General features: G+C 36.2%; 1 protein-coding gene across 3 annotated transcripts in view; it reads right to left on the bottom strand.

The window, feature by feature from the left end:
• Nucleotides 1-21,418, bottom strand: part of LOC116173497 (epidermal growth factor receptor) — a 113,687-nt gene that overhangs the window by 16,943 nt on the left and 75,326 nt on the right. For all 3 annotated transcript variants that reach the window (XM_031490999.1, XM_031491000.1, XM_031491002.1), the window contains exon 2: nucleotides 11,116-11,387. In XM_031490999.1, the coding sequence (XP_031346859.1) occupies nucleotides 11,116-11,296 (181 nt within the window). In that variant the 5' untranslated portion in view covers nucleotides 11,297-11,387. The remainder of the gene's footprint in view (nucleotides 1-11,115; nucleotides 11,388-21,418) is intronic.

Genomic DNA, 21,418 nt, shown 5'->3' on the forward strand with positions numbered 1-21,418 from the left:
GCTTTCTTTTAAAACCTTCCCGTCTACATTTCTGTTGCGCGTTTTCTCCCACTTGCTGTTGGCGCGCGCAGACGTTGTTGAAGAACTCGAATCGATCTTGACTTGTACTCGAGCTACACGCCATAACACTTACTTGACATTATTGTCTACCTTTTTGGGATATTATATGTGGTGTTTGTATTAAGATTAGTGAAGTTTTTCTCTTATTATCTTACTTCCAACTTCGTTGACGCATTTCTGCGGATTTATCTTACAAGTTTAAGGCCGTTTACGGTATGTTATCTATGACGCATTATATTTTACTTTAAATAATCCATTTCAGGCTACTTTCGTACTGCCTGAGTTTTCTTACTTGTTATTTTGGAGTTACCAATTGCTTCCTGATTGTGCATTGATATTTCTAAGTGGAAACGCGAATTCCCGATTTTCGATGCCATTACCAGCCAAAAACGCCCTGCATATTTCTATCTTATCGACTGAAGAATTACCGCTATTTCGTGCGAAACCGATTTGAACTGATAACCCAATTTGGCGAAGTTCGTTGACCTACGATTAATTCCTCCGAAACGCAAGTACTTAAATAACAAGATGTGTGGAGTTGGTACTGTGTAAATCGTTCGTATGTATTTGTATCATTGAGTACCTCCACTCAACGATTTGTATATCCAGTTACCGATTACGTTTAGTTTTGTCGTTACCGAAATTTAGATTAACGATAATATCATCTACGATCGACATCATATTTGTGTTACTCCGATACTTATATTTGTTAGTTTACTGTATTTTATCCTTCATATGAACTACTTTTGTTTGTGATCTAGTTCTTAAAATTGCCGAGACTTTGTCCGAAGTAAATTTCTACAATTTTAATTAACGTTATGTATTTTGCTCTGAAGAACTTGCTCGTGTAAGTTTGTTTTCATTTGAATTGATAACATTGCTTTGTCAATGAAGAGAGATTCAGTTATTTGTACATTTTATAGTATTTTTTTCCCTTAAGACTTCATGTCACTTTTTGATATCTCATACCGATTGTAAAACCAACCCTTAGTCGAACCAAATTTTGTTTTGTCGTAGTCATTTGAATTTTTGATTCTTTTTAGTATTGATTGCAATTCTACGTATAAGAATAACCCTTCGTGTCTTACGTTAACCATTGTTTATACGATATATTGTGCAACGTGAATCATTATCCTTATTTTTTTGTTCGTGCGTCTGTCTGTTTACAGATTTGCAGTTTCGCGTCCTCTGAGCTCAGAAGGTTGCGACCGTAGTTCAAGGTAAATTATTTAGTTGTTTTCGTCGTTTTTCCCTTTTAACGTTTGATTACATTTTGGTTTTTGATACTAACGAATTGTGATTATTACTTTGTTTGAAAGTCACTTAATGATTATAGCTCCGTTGTTTCTGCGGAAGCCCTTTTGGATAAATACTTTCCCCGGCTATGTGTTGGCTTCTCATTTGTTTTTTTGAGATTATTTTAAATTCCCATTTTGAGATACCAGATCTATATATTACAGTGTCAGATTTGTGATATTTTGAGATCATTGTATTAAAGTATTAAAGGTTTACGCAAACCGACACGGACATGCAGACGCGGTACCGCATGCGGGAAATATTTCTACAGCGGGATATGCGATCACGCACACCGATGCGGCGGTTCGCACGCATATACCGCTGTAGAAATATTTCCCGCATCCGTACCACTCCCGCTCCTGGGTCCGCATGTCCGCGTCGGTTTGCGTGGAACTTAAACCACCCGCATTTATGACATCAAATATTGTTTATGTTTTTCCCCATAATTGTGCATTCCTTCGAGTTTAGTAAGACGAGAACAAGGATCTCTTAGTCTGCCTTACCGTAACAAATTTCATGTTTACGGAGCTACAGGCCGCTCCACTCGCTCCACCCTAAGGACGGCTCTGGGTTTCGATCACAAAACACAGAGTTCATACCAATGCCGAAGGTATAAACCAACCGCTCCCCCAAATTTCGGGGCCGGTATACGGCTCCCGTTACAGAATGCGAAGTGCATCTCAACTCCCAGCGAGCCGAAAGCGAGCTCGGCATAGCTCGAGCTCACCTGTCTCACAACGAATTGGCCCGCTTTTTTTTACCACACCGAGCTCGGGATCTCCCGTAAACTCGTTCCTCTACGTCCATGGTGGCAAACGGCGTTTACCAACGGCTAAACACACTATACTTTTTCAATCATAGCTACATATATCCAACCGAAAAACCTTAAAAACGGCGATCTTTGTGAAAACGAAGAACTATGGAAAATAGTGACTCATTACCATTATATTCCATCCGAAATAATTGTACGAACAAGGTAATGTAAACAAAAAGGCCACAAAAATCCGAGCCATACAAAGAACCCAAGTATAGTCCGTAGAATACGAAGAATCGGAAGAATTCTATATGAGAATTTGAACAGTTCCGGATTTGATGACGTAGGCAGTGGCGGTCCCAGCCCCCCCCTCCATTGTCCATTTTTTTCATCAATTTTGTGTCGATCTCATTTCCATTACCTATGCGAGATTTCTTTTATTTTTTTCCGTGTTGGGACAAAGTTCGGGTTTGGGCCCCTCCCTTTACCAAATCCTGGAACCGCCACTGGTCACGTAGGTCACCATAATAACGTCCAAAAAGGCGCGTAGAGCAAAAAAACAAAGGTCCAAATTGTAAGAATAACAGGTAGCTTTTAGGATTCTATTAAAATAAACTCTCCCTTTCGTATTAAAAACTTTTAAATAAATCGAGTCATGATGAAATCCTTTGGAAAATCGTACGAAGCGAATACCGCGATTTACGAATCATGATTCTTGTTTGTTATTTTGTTAAGTCTATGGGTAAGTATAAAAAAAGAAATCTGAATCTAAAATTATAGTAAATAAAAGTATACGAAGAATCCCAACAAAATATAATATGAAAAATTGGAAGAATTCGAATGATCTTTTGAGACTACCTATAGACTATGAGGAAATTCACAAATCCGGGGGATTCAAAAGTCCGAACTCGATTCATAAATCTGGAAAAATTGATGAATCTAAAAATAACGAAAAAAATGCAAAGAATGTTAGAATCTGAGGGCTCAACAATTTAAAGAACCGGAAGGATTCAAAGAAATACAAAAATACGAAAAGGTTAAAGATCTAATGGATCCGACGCGTCGTAATAATTCAATTACAATATTGATGGAATTTCAAAGCAAAAGAAGAAACCGAAGATCAAGAATACGAAGAAAACTGATCAAAACACTCGGTTTTGTATTTCTACTAATATTCATAAGAATCTGAGGAATCTGAAAAATTGAAACAGTTTGAAAAAGAACCAGAAGCATCCCATCGTTATGAAGAATATGAACAATCCGAAGAATAATTAAGAAACTGGACAATCGGACAAAATTAAAGACTGAAAAACCTATAAAATGCAATAAAACACAATTCAAAAAAACTTAAATTGAAGAATCCAAGAATACAAAAAAAAAACTAAATAATTGGTACAATGTGAACTAGTTAAAAAGTAATCGTAAACGATTTACATAAAGCGCATTTCCACTTGCATTCATTTCCCATTTGTAAGATGCAACTTCTGTTAAAATCGTAAAAAACCGGCCACAAATATGAAAGATAGCGTTGCACATGGGCAATCCATTGTTGACGTGCTACTTCAATTTCAGTTTATGAGAAGAATTTCATTTCAATGCTTTTCTAAATAACAAAGTTGGAACTGCGCATGCGCAAACCTAAATTTTAAAACTAATTTACTATAACTAACTAATAAACTAAGATTTTCCTTTGTTCCAAGCGCCTAAGTATCAAATTTCACTTAAATAGTTCCATAGATAAAAAAAGTTGGCACGGCGCATGCGCAAAATAAAATTTTGAAACTGGCGCTAGATTTTCCTTTATTCCAAGTGCCTATGTATCACATTTCGTTTAAATTCTTCCATAAATAAAAAAAGTTGGCACTGCGCATGCGCAAAACCAAATTTTGAAATTGGCGTTTGATTTTCCTTTATCCCAAGTGCCTATGTATCAAATTTCGTTAAAATTCTTCCATAAATAAAAAAGTTGGCACTGCGCATGCGCAAAACCAAATTTTGAAATTGGCGTTTGATTTTCCTTTATTCAAAGTGCCTATGTATCAAATTTCATTCAAATACTTTTATAAGTAAAAAAGTTTGCAATTCGGTTTATAAATGGTCGAGATGCGAAAAGGGCACTGTGAATTTTGAATTCGATCCAACTTTTGGCATTGCGTATTATATGGCTAAATCTATGCCCATATTGAATTTCATGCAATTCAGTTCATAACTAACGGAGATGTAAAAGCGATCGAACATTTCTAAACAAAGTTATCGTTCACACGGACAGATAGATGGACAGACAGACAAAGGAACAGACGGAGAGACCAACCGGCAGGCGACAGATAGCAATGCAAAATTATAAACGATCTCTAGGATCGTTAATAAACGGCAAAAGTGTAAAATTATGGAACATGTAAAAACGGTTTTTTGTTTTTTTTACAATAACTTTTTTTGTAAGCGGTACAGAAAAAATTCCTTCCTTGGTACAAGACTCGACACCATAACGAACCAAATAGCGAAAAAAGTAGAACAATAGCTCTTAAGATAAAGAAACTAGTAGCGTCGCAAAGTTAGCGGACGGACGGACGGACGGACGGACGGACAAAGTGGCCACAATAGCGCATTTTTTTTTATTTTTGTGGAAATGCGCTAAAAATCGGAAGAAATCAATATAAAGATCTAAAATTTGGAAAAATTAAAAAAACTTAAGAACCTGAAGATTTATAACATAAAAAATCATTTTGGTGTGAACTATCGGAAGAATTCAAAGAGATGCAAACGAGGATCTGGATTTAAAGAATGTAAAGACAGAAAGATCGAAAAATGGAATGATTCCATTGGATTTTAAATATGAAAAAAAGGAATCTAAATCTAAAAATCCGAAGTATGCGAAAAATCCGAGGACGTAGTTGATTTAGGTTCCAATCTCCTATACTATAAAACTGCAACAGATTTTCTCTTCAAGGGTGACTGCCAGAAGTGCAAGCATTTATAGGATTTTGATCCAGGTGCACAAATATCCTAACACACTTGTATGTTAAACTCGCTCACTTGATTCAGTAAACAAAATGAACAAGAGCTTCAAAAACTGACCCTGATCTAGACGTCTGACAAGCACGAACAACAGTAGAGAACTGGTTTAGTAGTCAGTTTGGATAGGTTAACACATCTATAATATTTGTAACCTAAAAGAGAAACAATAAAAACATACGAATAGAGCAATGGAACCAAATGCCTATTTGTAGAGCAGAATCTTTTAACTTACCATGTCCTACTTGGCTCTGTCCCTACAACACGAGAAATTGTTCTAAATCACTTGGAATTGCCTAGGTTAGGCAATGGAAGATTAACAACGCTACGTCCTACGAATCGAAAACTTTCGGAAATTTGACTAAACGCCTCTTCCAATTGCCAATTGTTAGTTTCCACGTACGCATAGCCCTACAGACAATTTCCCCACTGGTCCAAAACTGCATGAATTTTTGAGTTAGCAAATAAAGCTACCATAGAGTTACCTGTAAAGTTCGAATTGTATTAGTAATAAATCAAGAAAATACAGTTGTTTGTTTAGTCAATAAAAACACATTATAGTTAAGAGGATGAATATTTACGAAGATCTTTATTTGTCATTCTTCTCATGAAATCTACTGGTGGGCAGAATTTTTGGGGCCGATAAAAATACTAGAAACTCCATAACCGTAGAAACTGAGGCAAGCGCAGAGAGTGTATCTCCATCTTCCGAATTCCGTTTCTACAGAAAGCTACTGCCAGCAAATGTGAAGTTCAGTAAAGAGTCAACAATTTTGTCATTATTTCTTCCTCGATTTCTTCGGGAGCTTCAGTTCTAGATTCTTCCTTTTTTTCAATGCTTCTCATTTTTTGAATTTCACATACGTCCGATTTTTCGAATTCTTAATATTCTTCGCATTCTTATTATTGCATGTACAAGGTGGTTCAAATTCGTGGCTCAGGGATGTTACAGTGTAGATTAAATGAAGACAACATTTGAAATTATTAGAAAATCTTTGGAAATAACTAAGATATCACCGAAAAACTGAAAATGCCAAATTTCATTTTCCCTAGCTTAGACGGTAGGAAGTTGGCGGTTCCCTTTTTTTCGGAGAATCTGAATTTATTATCAGAATTTTCATAGCACGCTAGATGTAGAAACTATAGGCTACTACTACTTTCTTATTTCTTATGGGCGCCTTATTGGATTTTTACGGAATAAGGTGGAGGACAAAAAAGAAAAATAATGAGATGTCACACTCTATACTTTTACATAAATTTCAAAATTAAAAGTTTTACATTCATTTCTCAACATAACATCCACGGATAACTTGCTGAATCAACATGGCTATGATGGCGATGCATTCAAATGAATTCGTGTTTTTGTCTTCTTATCTCATAAGAAATAAGAAAGGAATAGCCCCTCGAATAGCCCGCAACTTCTATATCTAGCGTGTTATCTGGGGAAAATGAAAACGAAATTAGACATTTTCAGTTTGTTCAAAAGCGTTTTTTCAGTCACAAAAAGGTGCAACTTTCCCCTATTTAACCTACACTGTATGTCTCACGCTCTCACCGTTACGGGGATCGGGAGATCCCAATGGTGAGCCACGAATTTGAACCGCCCCGTACATTTTTACGAGAGAATATATCCTAAAAATTGCATATCACATTCCGTTTCCCAGTTAATAATAAAAAAGATATCGTTTTAGATGCACGGCCCCTCGCGCCCCTATGCAATAATATAGTAAACACAATTTCGATTTTTTAAAGTAAAGAGGGGTGGAGTTCGAAGTTTGCACTGGGCGATTCCAAATTTTGTTTTACTTTCTAACGAACTATACAGGGTGTCTCACGACGAATTTAATTTAAAATTCGACAGTATGTTAATGTTGATAAGACAAGCTCATCTAAAATTATTTCAAGTTAGTTTTCATCTTATTTTAAAATGGTTTTAAAACAGCGTATATATTATTTCATTTTTAGATTCTACGTAAAATGCTAATATATGGAAATTCATTTAAAAATCAAGTGTTGGGTTTAAAAAACTCCTCCCACACTTTTGTCATAATTTTTCCTTGTGCATTCTTTCCACTAAAGAGAAAAAATACAGAGTGCGTCAAAAAATACAGTTTAAAAAAAATCAATTTTCGAATTATTTTTAATATGCATAGAATTTGATCCAGAAATCGAAAATGGATTTAAAATAATACTGTTCAATTACAAAAAAACTAAACATGACATAATATACAGGGTGCTCCATTTAAAATAACTAACTTGGCAACAGGTAAGCGGACAAACCAATATGAAGATATTTTAGATGTATCGACAGTACATTGCGAAATTCTCAAATTATTCCGAAGTCTCCTTTTGAATATATAAATAGCCAACTTTCGTAACGGGACACTGTATAAGCCATGCGGTTGCGCATAGAACGTCAAAACTCTTCAAATTTTGAATTCTATGATTTTTAAAGTATGTAGATTTGCAAACCTTTTTTTACAAACCTGTTACTGTATCTACACCGCTGTGAAAGAAACCGAAATAGAAACAAGTAACGATACTTTACAAAATGCGATACTATGTTAAGATGACGCGTCATTCCATGAATTTATTTCAACTAAATAAATGGAATTCATGAGTGCAAAAAAAACTATTTTTACCATTTTCAATAGGTAATGATGATCAGACACAATACACGGATCAAATGGTCACTATAAATTTGTACAGAAACCATACAAAACGTTCTTTATTCGGCAATTTTACTTCAGAAACAGCAAATGCACAGAATTCAAGCGGTTCTCAAAATCCTAAGTACCGCCTGTAGATTGCTGTGTATATCAGCTGTTTTTAAACATATATACTTACGGTTTTTGGGACCCTGTGAAACTTGTATTACCAAACGGAATCAATCTAGCTACATTTGTTTCTGAGATACAGGGCGAAAACGAAAAGTTTGAATTTTTGGGATGGGATCATATATGTTACTACCCGTGCAAGATAAAAACAGCCTATTTTTGACATTTTTACTTAGAATCCAGTGGTATAGTAAAAAAAATGTTGGACCAACGTTTCTGAGATTTAACCCAAAGTTGGTATCACAATCTATATTTGTTTAAATTTTAGCCATAAACCAAAAATAAAAACCTTATTTTTTACGGTTTTTAAATAGTAGGCCGTGGATTCATGGAGATTTTGTTTTGTTTATTGTATCCATGATGACTAAGGCAGCTGATGCCAATCAATACAAATGGTTGACCGTAGAAACGTGTCATTTCAATTTTCCGTCTTTATTATGCAAAAAATTGAAAACTAATACGATTGATTGCCGTCAAAAAAATGTTTCTTCAAAAAACCTTAATACATTTTTGCTCTTAAAATAATTTGGGGAGCCAATAATCGCATGTTATGAATTTTACATTGAAATCCCCATGATGCGTTACGCAAGTCACCACCCTGTATAATTATATTTAAAAAATGTATAGGTTGTGATACATTAATGTAATCGGGGAAAAGAATGCCAGAAACGCAACCGTAGTGTTGCGATAATCCAAACCCGTGATAATCCGAATGTTTCCATAATCCGGACTGTGTTCAAGTGTTCAGATGTCCATAACGCATGTTGTAGTCCCGATTTCCTTTGATTTTACCGGTTTTGAATTCCTTGTTGGCGTCTGGAGGTTATACAGCATAAACAGAAAGTTCTTCTCGCAGTGAGTGCAGCACAAAATGCCACCTTCTAAGCGCAATCTCTTAATCAAAAATCTACAAGCATTGATTACTTAAAACGCGGAATTAATGAAAAAACTTTATCCCCAAGTGCGGGTCTTTCTTTGTGAATTCTTGTTTTAGATGAAATCTCATGTATTTATAGACATGTTTGTTAAGAAAATGTCAGTTTACAATATTGCTCGGTAATCCTCCCTGGTTTTAATTGATCTGTATTATTGCACTGTGGCATTTAAAAAACACCAACTGTCAAATTTGAGAAAAGGTGGTCTAATCATTTTTTTTACTACGCCACTGGTTTCTACGTAAACATGTCTAAAATAGACAGTTTTTACCTTTTTTTATCTTGCATGGGTAGCAAGGTATGATAACATAAGAAAGTCAAACTTTTCGTTTTCATCCTGTATCTCAGAAACAAACGTAGCTAGATTGATTCTCTGTTTCTCAACAAAGTGGCACAGGGTCGCGTAAACCGCAAGTCCCTATCTTTAAAAACAGCTGGAGAGCAGTCTCACCCAAAATAGGACACACGGTACAAAATCTCATATAGCTTATACTTACGTGTCCCTCCGTCTGAGGGTTTGAGATCTCGCACCTCGTCGAAAGCTGCGGTTTTAAGGGGAATTTTTCAAAAAGAAATCCTCGTATGTGATGGTTTTGTCCGTCCATCTGAATGTCTGTTCCTATAGTTGAACTTGAGTTCAAGGATCAGTGCTATTGTATATGAGCCGAATTAAAAGTCGAGTGTCAAAACATTCCCCTACTGAAAATCGTATGCGATTCTTCGTACCTATCTTGTTTAAATTTAGGTTTCAACGCACAGGGTGGGCAAAAACAAAAGAATTTGGAATAATTTTGCGTTTGCAAGCGTATCACACCTTCGTTATTTACTACGATATTTTAGCTACAGTATTTCTCATAAAAATGAATCAAGTGACCATAGAGTAACTTAGTTATAATTATAAAGCGATTCTGATGAAATTTTGATATTATGCCTTACTGATAAAAGTACACCTGCCCGTCGAAGGTTGAGTAAGTACGTTTGAAAAATATGCTTTAGGCAATCGCTAGTGCGGCGGCTTAATTACTGGTGTCTTTTGGTGCGTTTGTACAAACATTATCATTAGTTTACTATCATAGATCATTAAGAAATAGCCAATAGATAGGTATGGTTTCGTTGGTTAGGGACGCACAATAAACCTTTGTTTCTATTGGTTATTTTTTAATGCTATAATAATAGTAAACGAATGATAACAATAAGTGTATAAACTCACCATTGTTGCAAGTATTTTTTTTTTAAGATCTTTGACTTTAGCTAGAAGTTTAAAATTCCGTATTAAATCCGTGCCATTCATTTTCCCTTGCGGAAAATAACACTGTTTTCTGATAAACAGTTCATTTTTCTGGGAGGATTTTGCTCTTGAATTTGTTGCCTGTCTGTTGTCTGTAGCTGTAGGATTATTGCAACTTTCCATAATTCTAATAAAAATGAACAATCAATATAAGAAGCATCACTGCACATAAAATGGATAAATTTTAACCAAAGATTCAAAATTCCAAAGAAATCACCATTTAGTCTTACGAGAAAGTAGACAATTTGATTATACGAGTATCAAATCAATCAAATGATTGTCAGTGTGGCAGAGTATAGAGCATTATGCAAGCCAATTTTCATGCATTTCGTTAGATCGAGGTTACGAAAATGGTTCTTTGAAAAGACGCGCCCCGTGAGTTACACAATCCGTCGACGTGCAACAAGCGCAATCGTTGCATAAATGTACCACCCTTTAAAGTTCATCCACCCAAGCATTTTTAGAGCAAATCTGCAAGGTGGCGTTTGAACATAATTTTAAAAAAAAGTGCATAATCCCATAAATTCCAGCGAGTCCAGTTACTCTTGCGCGCCATTTTTTGCGTTTTGTTATTAAATCGAGTTCAAACAATTTATCTTGAAGGTTAAAAAACAATTATACTAAATTACCAAATAAGGCAAACGAGTTGATTGCGTTTCGTTTCTTTGGTCGAGTAAAAAATTTCGGCTCCTACAAGAAAAGGCATCGATCTAAATTAATTAAGCGCCCCAGAATGTTGACCACAAAGCTAAATTTAAGAAGCAGGTGCGCTTTAAGAAAAATCCAAATTGGGACTCCATGGCAGCCTTCACTCGTCCTTGAAGATTGTGCTGCACCGCTAAATGGTTAAAGAGCTAAATAGGCGTTTGTTTCACTGTTAATTTTGCTAATACAAAATGCGGTGTCCTTTTTACACGTAAAGTTTACACTTACTTTTTCCCTTCACAAATTCGGATTCGCGGTCCTTTCCGATTCCAAATCCTGGCAGTTTGGACGTGTGAAACGATCGGCTGCTGACGTTTCCGCCACCATGACTTCTGTTTCTCTCCTTAGCACCACCACACACAGCACCCACCAGAAGAAGGAGGGATAATAAGGATATCCATGCCCCCATGCCGTGGAGCAATACATACGCTGGCAAGCCAACGTCACATGACTCGCGATGTGCTTATGCTCGAGGATGGCCAAGAACTGACTACCAGTACCTAAAACACACCTTGGTTAAGTTACCTGTACAGGTGGGTTAGTTCGGGTTATGCAATAAGTGTGCGGCAAATTCTTATAAACTACTACTACTTCAAATTGAGAATTCAAAGCGCTTCTGCAATAAATACGTTGAGATTATTACAATGGGCAAAAATCTTCATTGGCATTCTTACGTACTTAACAATTTAACCGTTACCAAACACTCATCTGCGCTCGCCAACGTCTTTCCATATGCCGACGTAACAAATTCACCTCTAATTAAAAAAGTGGTCGGTAACGATCTAACCAAGACCAACTTTCACAAAATGATGCTGGCAAAATTACAAGGAACTGTTAATTGATGAAAAAAAAATCCATTTCAAATTTCCTTTGAACAGTTTTGCAATTTAAAATTAAAATATCTAATTCTTCTTTACAGTGCTTAGATGAGTCAATGGTTACACATCTTTGCAGTTGCGGGATTGACAAGGTGAAGCAAACTAGGGGAACGTAATCCACCTACACTGAAAGTGTGTCAAAACACGTAATTTTGCGATTAATCCTTCTCGGGCAGTCGCCAATTCAAAATTCAAGCCGATTGTAGAATTATCATTTTTCAAAATTTAACCACCCTTGATCCTTTGATACTTGGTTATGGGTTATGAAATTTTAACCAAGTGACCAAACAATTTTTAACCTCAAAATATGTGAAATAATTTCATATGGAAACGTCTAATTTTCATGTCTACTCGTACATCTCAAACGGTTTGAGCGTGAGAGTTTGGGGTCCATCTTTAATAGTAACCCTGTATATGTAACTTTCCATTTGCATTACCTATAGTGGAATTCACCTCCAGATGGCAGTGCAGTAGGTACATGGGTAAAGGATAACTGCGTTTCCAATTCTACTAGACTTGCGAGTGCGACTCTTTTGACAGCGATGTAACACAAACGTCCGCAATCAACTCACATTCTGACATATAGAAAGTATTGCGATATCTCTGTAATCTGCCATCTGAATGTGAATCCACTAGAATCGACTCATCTTTCTTTAGACACCCTGGTCCCTGTGTGACCTATTTTTTCAGAAGCTACGAGTAGACAAATTATGCCTTTCCTTCTTTTTCTAACTGTTCAACCAAGAGGAAATCAGTGAAACGTATCATATGATAATGTACAAGCCATACCTTGGTACCTCCGTAATTGTTAGTGCTATCAAAAAGTAATATAGACGTCATGTGCTCTTTTTTAGTCAAACTTAATGGTTAACTCAAAATTTGAATATACTTACTCACTTAAGAGATACGGGGGAATCAAAAAATTGTCAATTTCAGAATGACCCTATAATTTCTTAGTTAAAAGTATAGTTACGCAAAAAAGTAAACCTCTTTTTCTTATGGAACATCCCGTATATTTAATTCTAAAATGATAGGTAACATATTAAATTATAATATAACACGAAAAAAATTCAATGTTAACTCAAAAAGATTAAAAAAACATTTAAAAAAACTAAATATGTTTTTTTTAATTGTTTGAACCTTTTTTAATTTTTTCAATCTGTTTGTACCTTTTTGAATCACTTGAATCTTTTTGTAATTCTCTTATGTCATATTTGTGAAAAGAAAATTTAAAATGCCATCTTTTTAGATTAAAGTATACACAATGTTCCATTTAAAAAAAGGAGGTTAAGTCTGAGAACCTGATTACCTGGCCTCGTATACTTATTTAAAAAAATGCAGATTATTCAAAAATCATTGCTAAGAAACTTTTGCAATTAGCATTTTTCTGTATTTTTTTAACTAAGAAAATATAGGGTCACTCTGAAATTGACAATTTTTTTATTTTCCCCCGCATTTCTTAAACGAGCGAATATTTTCAATTTTTGATTTTACCATTTTAAGTTTGACCCAAAAAGAGCACATGATATGATGCCTCTTATTTCTTTTTTGATAGCACCAACAATTTCGAAAATAGAACACTCTGTACATTACAAGTATCTCTACTATATTATTGTGATACCTACTTTTTTTCTTTTTTTTGTACCAAAATTTCCTTTGATATCCCTCAGTTTGTGCACGAGTTGCCCGTGAGAGGCCCGTTTTGGACATTCCTTAATATTTAATAGCGTCGGAGAAGAAATGAGATATTTTAGATTGTTCTCGTCACTTTTAAAATTCACCATATGAAGACTATTAGAATTGGTAGCTTTAAATTTCAAATGACAACTTTAAATCATACAGCTTGGAGCACGAATGCATTGCCCATCTTTTAAACCCATATTCACAATCATCTTCCTAATCTAATATGGCACCGAGACAGAGATGTTGGACCGAGACGCAGACGTCTGCGAGAGCATCGTGCGCCTATCGCCGCATTCGCCCATTTTTGCGGAACGCCGGAGTAGCTAACAACATGACATGACCCACCGGATTTTTTCGGTGTACCATTACTTAAAAATTCAATAAAAGTACATCCTAATTTATGATTCCTATTCTTCAAGAAAATTGACCCTTACCCCCGTGCAAAAAATTAAAACCCGCCGCTCCTGCACCGCTTTGACGATTGTGAGCCAGGTATGAAGAACATTCATACGTTTACATTTCAACTTGAAAGCTAAAGTTGCAAAGTATAAAAAATATAAAATACACTATACGGGGGGGGGGGGGGGGGGTAGTAGTGCGTGGGTGAAAAATTGTGGGTTTATTAACGCACATATTTAAAATTCATTGTCGGGGAATGTAGAAAACCCTAAAAATATTTTCAACGAAATTACGATTGATATACAGGGTGATTCGAAGTTGCAGAACTACACCGGGTGGACCCAACCACGTCAGATTTTGAGATTAGCCACGCCTCCTTTCCTCCGATTGCCTGTCGACAGTGCATTTCACGCACAGCCTCGGCGGGAGTCCTAGATTATATACATTTTTTATTTTAACGATTAGAACAATTATTAATTTTCATTTAAAAATGTTAGGTAAAGGCGTTCACATGTTCGTTTCAACTGAGATTATTTCCATTGTAAATATTGTTAGAACATTTCAAGTAAAGCTTAAATTTGGTGGTTTTTGTTCGAAGGATCATTTGACCTTGTTTCCATTTAGCACACGTAAAGTTGGTGCAGTCGATTTTGTTTGACATAATCATTGTTTATGTACAGATGATACCTCAAGATAATACAACTTTTGGTTTTATTTTAAATAAACAATACAGATGCGTATACAGAGTGGCCAAAACAAACATGTTTTTCCAAATAAACCTTAGTCCTAAAATGGATTATTATTGTTTTTTATTGGTGTTTTTGTTCCACTCGATTTTGATATTCATTACTGCACCAGGACATCAATTTTCAGCTTCTCTAGTGCACCTTAAAAATGATCTAATGTACCACAGCCATAAAACGAGCAACAATAGTTCTCGAGTCCGTTAATGGCTAGTAAAAACATTCATCGCAAAATGTTAAAAGGTAAAAAATTGCATAGTAAAGAGTGATTAAATATTCATAAGTACGAGAATCTAAATTAAATATGCATTGAATCATTACAAAATCTCATTAACCACGTGTACATAAAATGGTCGGATTCTCCGGTTAAAAGCAATCTTCGTCAGATTGGAAGAGCCCATACGGTAGACGCCGCACGAAGACGGAACTAATTACACACCAATGTTCCACCATCATCATTACGCAACGGTCTCAAGTTGTGAAAAATCATTAATTAACTTATAACTCAATTAAACCGATAACGACGCAAAAAAATCGCGCGAAAGCGCATAAAGTTACGGGAAAAATAATTAATCGGCGATATACGACAACAATGTAGTAATTTTATTACGTGTAACGACAAGTGCAGGCTGTAAAACTGCGACGATTTTCCCAATTGGAAAAGTAATGGCCGCCATCAATTAAAATACACATTAACGTCCATTGCGATTTGATCGTAATAGACGCCAAGTAACATTAACGTCGCACGAAAGAACAATCAAAATACGAAACCTTTGATTACTAAATCGTGTTTGGTGTAGTCGAATTTCTTCATGGAATGCGTGGTTTTCTGCGCCGCCTCACCTCACACAAATACGCCCTTCCTTCCTAACCTAATTCTCATGTCTGCCCTTCTCTTTCAATTGAACTCGGCCCGTGTATGTTCTCAAATATTTTAATAGTCTGGGACACGGACAAATCCGACAAGCCAAAGATCATGAAAATCGGTTCCGCCATTTTTAAGTTATAAATGCTGTAACTAACCCAACTTCGTTGTTCCAAAATGAACAGAAATCTTGATTTTCCAATTGAACATAGCACTTTTCCGTCTCTCGGTCAACCTGTGTACGCTATAATAGAGCACAACACGTCGAGTATTGACTGCAGTTTTCCAAAAGAAGGCGTGGAATTTATCTTAAGTTGCAATTATAATTTGGGGTTACGAACCAATCACTGACCAACAAGAGTTTGTTAACTGATGTTCCTCGCATATTATATTTTCCTGATACAAGATTAGTACAAGTTTAAGCCAAAATAAAATCAATATTTGTGTGGGTAATGGAAAAAGTACTCCTCGACCAACATGTTCTCCTGGTAGCTACAGGAACAAGTGTTGTAACTGATACCCCGTGTATTAAGAGCAGGAACGCTTTCACATTATATCCTTCTGATTACCAGATTAGTAAGAGATACACCATGTATTAGGAGCAGAAACACCTCGCACATTATATTGTCCTGATACCAGATTTCTAAATATTTAACCCAAAAGTTTTGAAATACATATTCCTGTGGGTGATGAAAGAAATTCTCCTCGACCATCATGCTCTCCCGGTAGATACAGAAATTTTAGGAGAGTTTTCTAACCAATACTTCCGTGTATAAGAGCACAGGAACACCTTCACAGTCACACTATGTTCTCCTGATACCTGATTGTAAGCGATACGCCATGTATTCAGAGCAGGAACACTTCCTCGTACATTGTATTCTGCCGATACACGAACGGTAAAAAATAAAGTGTTGAAATATTTCTATAGGCGATGAAAAAAGTTCTCCTCGACCATCATATCCTCCTGGTATGTACCTAGAGAAATTTTAGACCAGTTTTCTAACTTTATAATGTGTGTAATTATATCTTCCTGATACCAGATTTGCAAGCAATACGCCATGTATTTAGAGCACAAACACTTCCTCACACAAGATATTGTCCTGATAAGAAGATTTGTAAAAGTTCAAACCAGAATAGTGTTGAAATATTTCTGTGGATAATGGAAGAAGTACTCCTCGACTCCTTGTATTAAGAGCAGGAACATCTGGACACTATATCATCCTGATACTACATTTGTAGGCGATACGCCATGTATTAGGAGCAGAAATACTTCCTTACACGTTATATTCTCCTGATACAAGATTTGTAAAAGTTTGAGCCAAAATAAGGTGTTGAAATATTTCTGAGCGTGATGGAAGAAGTTCTCTTTGACCGACATGTTCTCCTGGTAGCCACAGAAACTTTAGAAGGGTTTTTTAACTGACACTCCGTGTATTAAAAGCGGGAACACCTTCATATTATATCCTGATACCAGATTGGTAAGCGATACGCCACGTATTAGGAGCAGAAACACTTCGTCACACATTATATTTTCCTGATATACCATTTAGAAAAGTCTAAACCAGAATAAAATGTTGAAATATTTCTGTGGATGATGGAAGAAATCTTCCTCGACCATCATGTTCTCCGGGTAGCTACAGAATTTTTAAAAGAGTTTTCTAACTGATATTCCGTGTACTAAGAGTAGGAACAACTTCATGTTATATCCTTCTGATACCAAATTTGTAAGCGTTACGCCATGTATTAGGAGCCGAAACACTTCTTTACGCATGATATTGTCCTGATTTGTAAAAGTTTAAGCCAAAATCAAGTGTTGACATATTTCTGTGAGTGAGAGAAAAGTCCTCCTCGATCATTATGTCCTCCTGGTAGCTAAAGAAATTTTAGATCAGTTTTCTAACTGATAATCCGTGTATAGCAGGAACACCTTCTTATTGTACCCTCATGATACAAGATATGTAAAAGTGATTTCTGTGGTTGATGACAAGACCTCTGGGCAACCATGTTCCCTTGGTAACCAGACAAATTATTTATTTTTTTTGATTTCATGATTGAATCATAAAGTAACCATGTCCAATTTAAGCAATGTAAACTAATAATTTCGGCGTGCAGAGATAGTCACAGTGATGGTAAATATTGGAACGAAACTAATTACGACATCTAGCTACGATTGATCTCGAATCTCAACTGTAGGTATGGAAATGGATACTCCGCACCAGGGGAAAGTTACAGTTCCCAGGGAGGGGACCTTGCTAATAAAAACTCTTTGATTGCACAACTACATGCTGTTCTGTTCAAACTGTAATTTTATGTCAGAGGAAAAATGATGTTTAATTACTTACATTGTTTTTTGTATGAGAAGAGTGTTTCGTTGACGCTAAACGGTCATTCTGACCTCTTCGAAAATAAGAAAGGCAAATGTTCAAGCATACTTAATTTTAACAAAAGTTTGGGGGGGGGGGGTCGTAGGGTACTGATTCTATCTGTTGTAACAAATCACACAGAATTCAACAAGGACCGCTATTCCAATTGCACAAAAACAAATCGTGATGAAAAAGTGGACGAATGGACGAGTGCAATTAGCAGTACAAGACTGCAGAACGAACAAAGAAGTGGTCCACCTTTGAACCGTTTGCGATACAAATCTATCAAGCGCAATCTCAATCACACATGATAAATTAGTATTCATTTTTGTCGTACAAAAGAGATTAATTGGGGCGAATAATGGACCAACCGCACGTAATAAATAAAAATCTGTTCGAGCGTAATAAACGCGCGGCGTGTCCTTAATTTAAAAATAGCAAAAAAGACCTCTTGGTACGAACCCGTTTTAATTACACCAAAACCCATATGTCGTTGGGAGTAATTATTATTAACGAATCGTTAAATTCGTGCTAAAGTTGACAGAAAAAAAAGACAGTACCAGCAGTAATGGGAACGGTGGTTGGCGGCGTAGGTGGACGACGACGGTTCAATGTCTTGCATAATTAAAAAGATTGACAATTTCATAGCGAGCGGGGAGGGCAAATTTCGCTGCTATTTTTTCCTTGGTTAATAAAATACTCCCCGGAAAAAGAATCGGCTTTCACCTCGTCGGCTACACAAACAAACCGCACGCCTCGAATTGTGGACGGGCTTCGAATATTTTAAAGAATAATGCCGGAGAGATGTTAACTGTTGGAGCAAAATGGTAATAGTCGAAGGTGCGAGCGAGAGGAAGATAAAATTCTTATGAAATCTCAAGAGGTTGAACTAGCATAAGAAAACCGGTAACACTAAAACAAGGATCATTGTTGGAGTGAAAATGGCGTGTTAACACATGCTAAAAGGAATTTTTGAAGTGCTCTATGCTTTTATTGCCCAAGGGATTATTTATTTTGAATCGATATAAATAAATAAACCATTTTGTTGCACTTTTACGGCCGATAGCTCACAGAAATTAGGTTTAAGCGCGTTCTTTGTATACGGGTACATAAATTTAATTGCAACACGGTTAAATAACAGAACGTGTAATGGCCTTTTTCGCATGGTGTCACGTAAAGGAAAATCACGAACAGTACCTGCCTACCTATTCACCATTTTTTCAACACGAAGTTTTATGGATCTGAAACAATACGACGAATTGCGTAACGATATGACTTGGTTACTCCCGTACTGTTAACACCTGCAATTACCTAAAAGAAACAAACAATTAATTCTTCTATTGTGTTTTTTACCACCCAGAGATTGACCATAAATCGGTGAGTAATCCCCATTCAAACGATCGGCCGAGAATTGAATTTAAACGAGGTGGATTATGGCGGCAAAAAAGTGAACCGAGTCGATACCGAAATCGCCGATCGGTTAGCAAATACAGAAGTTATCCCATGTTGATAAAATTGGTACCAAACCATCAGCAAATGAATCCTTTCCCTTTTTAGCGCATTTTCCAGGGTATGCCGAGTTAAACGTTTATTTACGCACTAATTTCTTTGGAAAATTCGACCACTAAACGGCGTTTGCCTTCATAAATAATTTTTTGCAATATTTCGGATTGTGATATGATGGCCGCGCCGTGCTACAGTGCCGCCTTTCAGGTTCTGAAACAGGAAAATCCATTTCCTTGGGTAAAAAATAGATCATTTTAAACAAAACATTTCCAAATGAGTCTGCAGTACTCAACCAGCTCGCCTATGTTCATGTAAGTGCCGCACTCGATTTCGGCTCACTGGGCAATTACGTATTAATCCGAATAAATTAACTATTAGTTGGCGTTTTGCCGAGCGAGCCGAAAGCGAATTCGGTATAAACCAAGATAATATTGTGTCCATAAAAAATGATGTTTAAGAAGTGAAATCACATCCTCTCTTTCCTTCTCAAAAACAATGCAGTAATCATCAGATTACATTAACCAATTACCAAATGTTTGCGACGGATCAAAATCGACGACTCCTGGCGTCTTTTCGGCACGGGAACCAAACGATGAACCAAAGAAGATATGTATGAATCACATTCAATTTTCAAATTTACCGCAAAAAAGTGACGTAACGAATCACAGTGCAACTCTGAGTTTATAGAACGTGTAATGTGGAATAAAGGAGGGAAAAACTACAGTGACTTTATAAGAACAGTGGCGACAACTTATCATAATCATGCAATATTTAAAATGTACATAGGTAACCATTAATCATTAAATTGTGTTTGACATTTCAGTGTCTTCTGTCACTTCTTGCCCCTTGTCGCGTGTTTTTCCTTCCGGGATAAAAAGTATTACTTTAGAGTTTAGTCACTTAAATGGAAGACAAATCATTGATTTAGTCCACGGAGTACAAGCGATCAATATTCTTTGGGCCTGAGCAATCATCAATGTTAAACATTAAGGGCCGGTTTTACAATTACACCTATTCGCAGAATAAGATATTCTTGGAATAAGTGCTATAGTAACAAGTATCCCATTGGTTGACGCAATGGTAACCAACGCAACCGTCGACGTTTATTCGAGGTATAGCTTATTCTCAGTATATCCGTGCATTGTAGAATTGGCCCTTAACCAATTCAAGCGTATTTATGATCACAATTGCGTTATCCATAACCATAATTGAATTTGCTGCTAAATTTCGGATAAGCTGCTTCTCTAACCAGTTTTCTATCTAAACTCATTAGGTATTTAGGGCTTCTGAAAATTTTTTTACATCAATTACCAGTAGTAAGGTTAGGCACAGTTTTACATCTAAAAACACTTCAAGTGAATTACATACCTTATAATATCGTTATTCCAAGCTATATGCTAGGCTATATGCGTCTTTAAAAAGCGAGTTTATATAAAAATGGAGACGGAAAACGTAAAATAAAGCAAATAAGTACGAGAAGCAAAGTGTAAATTAGTAACGTGAAGCCGTGACAATCACAGGGGACACTGTCAAAACAGTATAATTAATAATTATAGCACGGAGTGTACCGCGTCGTTTTGGAGGCTTTCTATTGGCCAGTTTGGAATTAGCTCCAATATGGCGACCGGAACCAACGACCAATCAAAAACGAGATATCCTGTTGTCGCCACTGTCTATAAAGTCACTGTAGGAAAAACTACAGTGACTTTATAGAGACAGTGGCGACAACAGGGTATCTCGTTTTTGATTGGTCGTTGGTTCCGGTCGCCATATTGGAGCTAAATTCCAAACTGGCCAATAGAAAACCTTCAAAACGACGCGGTACACTCCGTGCTATAATTATTAATTAACTGTTTTGACAGTGTCACCTGTAATTGTCACGGCTTCATGTTACTAGTTTACACTTTGCTTCTTGTATTTGCTTTATTTTACGTTTTCCGTCTCCAGTTTTATATAAACTCGATTTTTAAAGACGCATACATATAGTTTGGATTTATTACGATATTATAAGGTATGTAATTCGCTTAGTGTTTTTAGATGTAAAACTGTGCCTAACCTTACGACTGGTAATTGATGTAAAATTTTTTTCAGAAG

The sequence above is a fragment of the Photinus pyralis genome, unplaced genomic scaffold, assembly GCF_008802855.1.
Source record: "Photinus pyralis isolate 1611_PpyrPB1 unplaced genomic scaffold, Ppyr1.3 Ppyr1.4_LG6, whole genome shotgun sequence".
Taxonomy (NCBI): Eukaryota; Metazoa; Arthropoda; class Insecta; order Coleoptera; family Lampyridae; genus Photinus; species Photinus pyralis.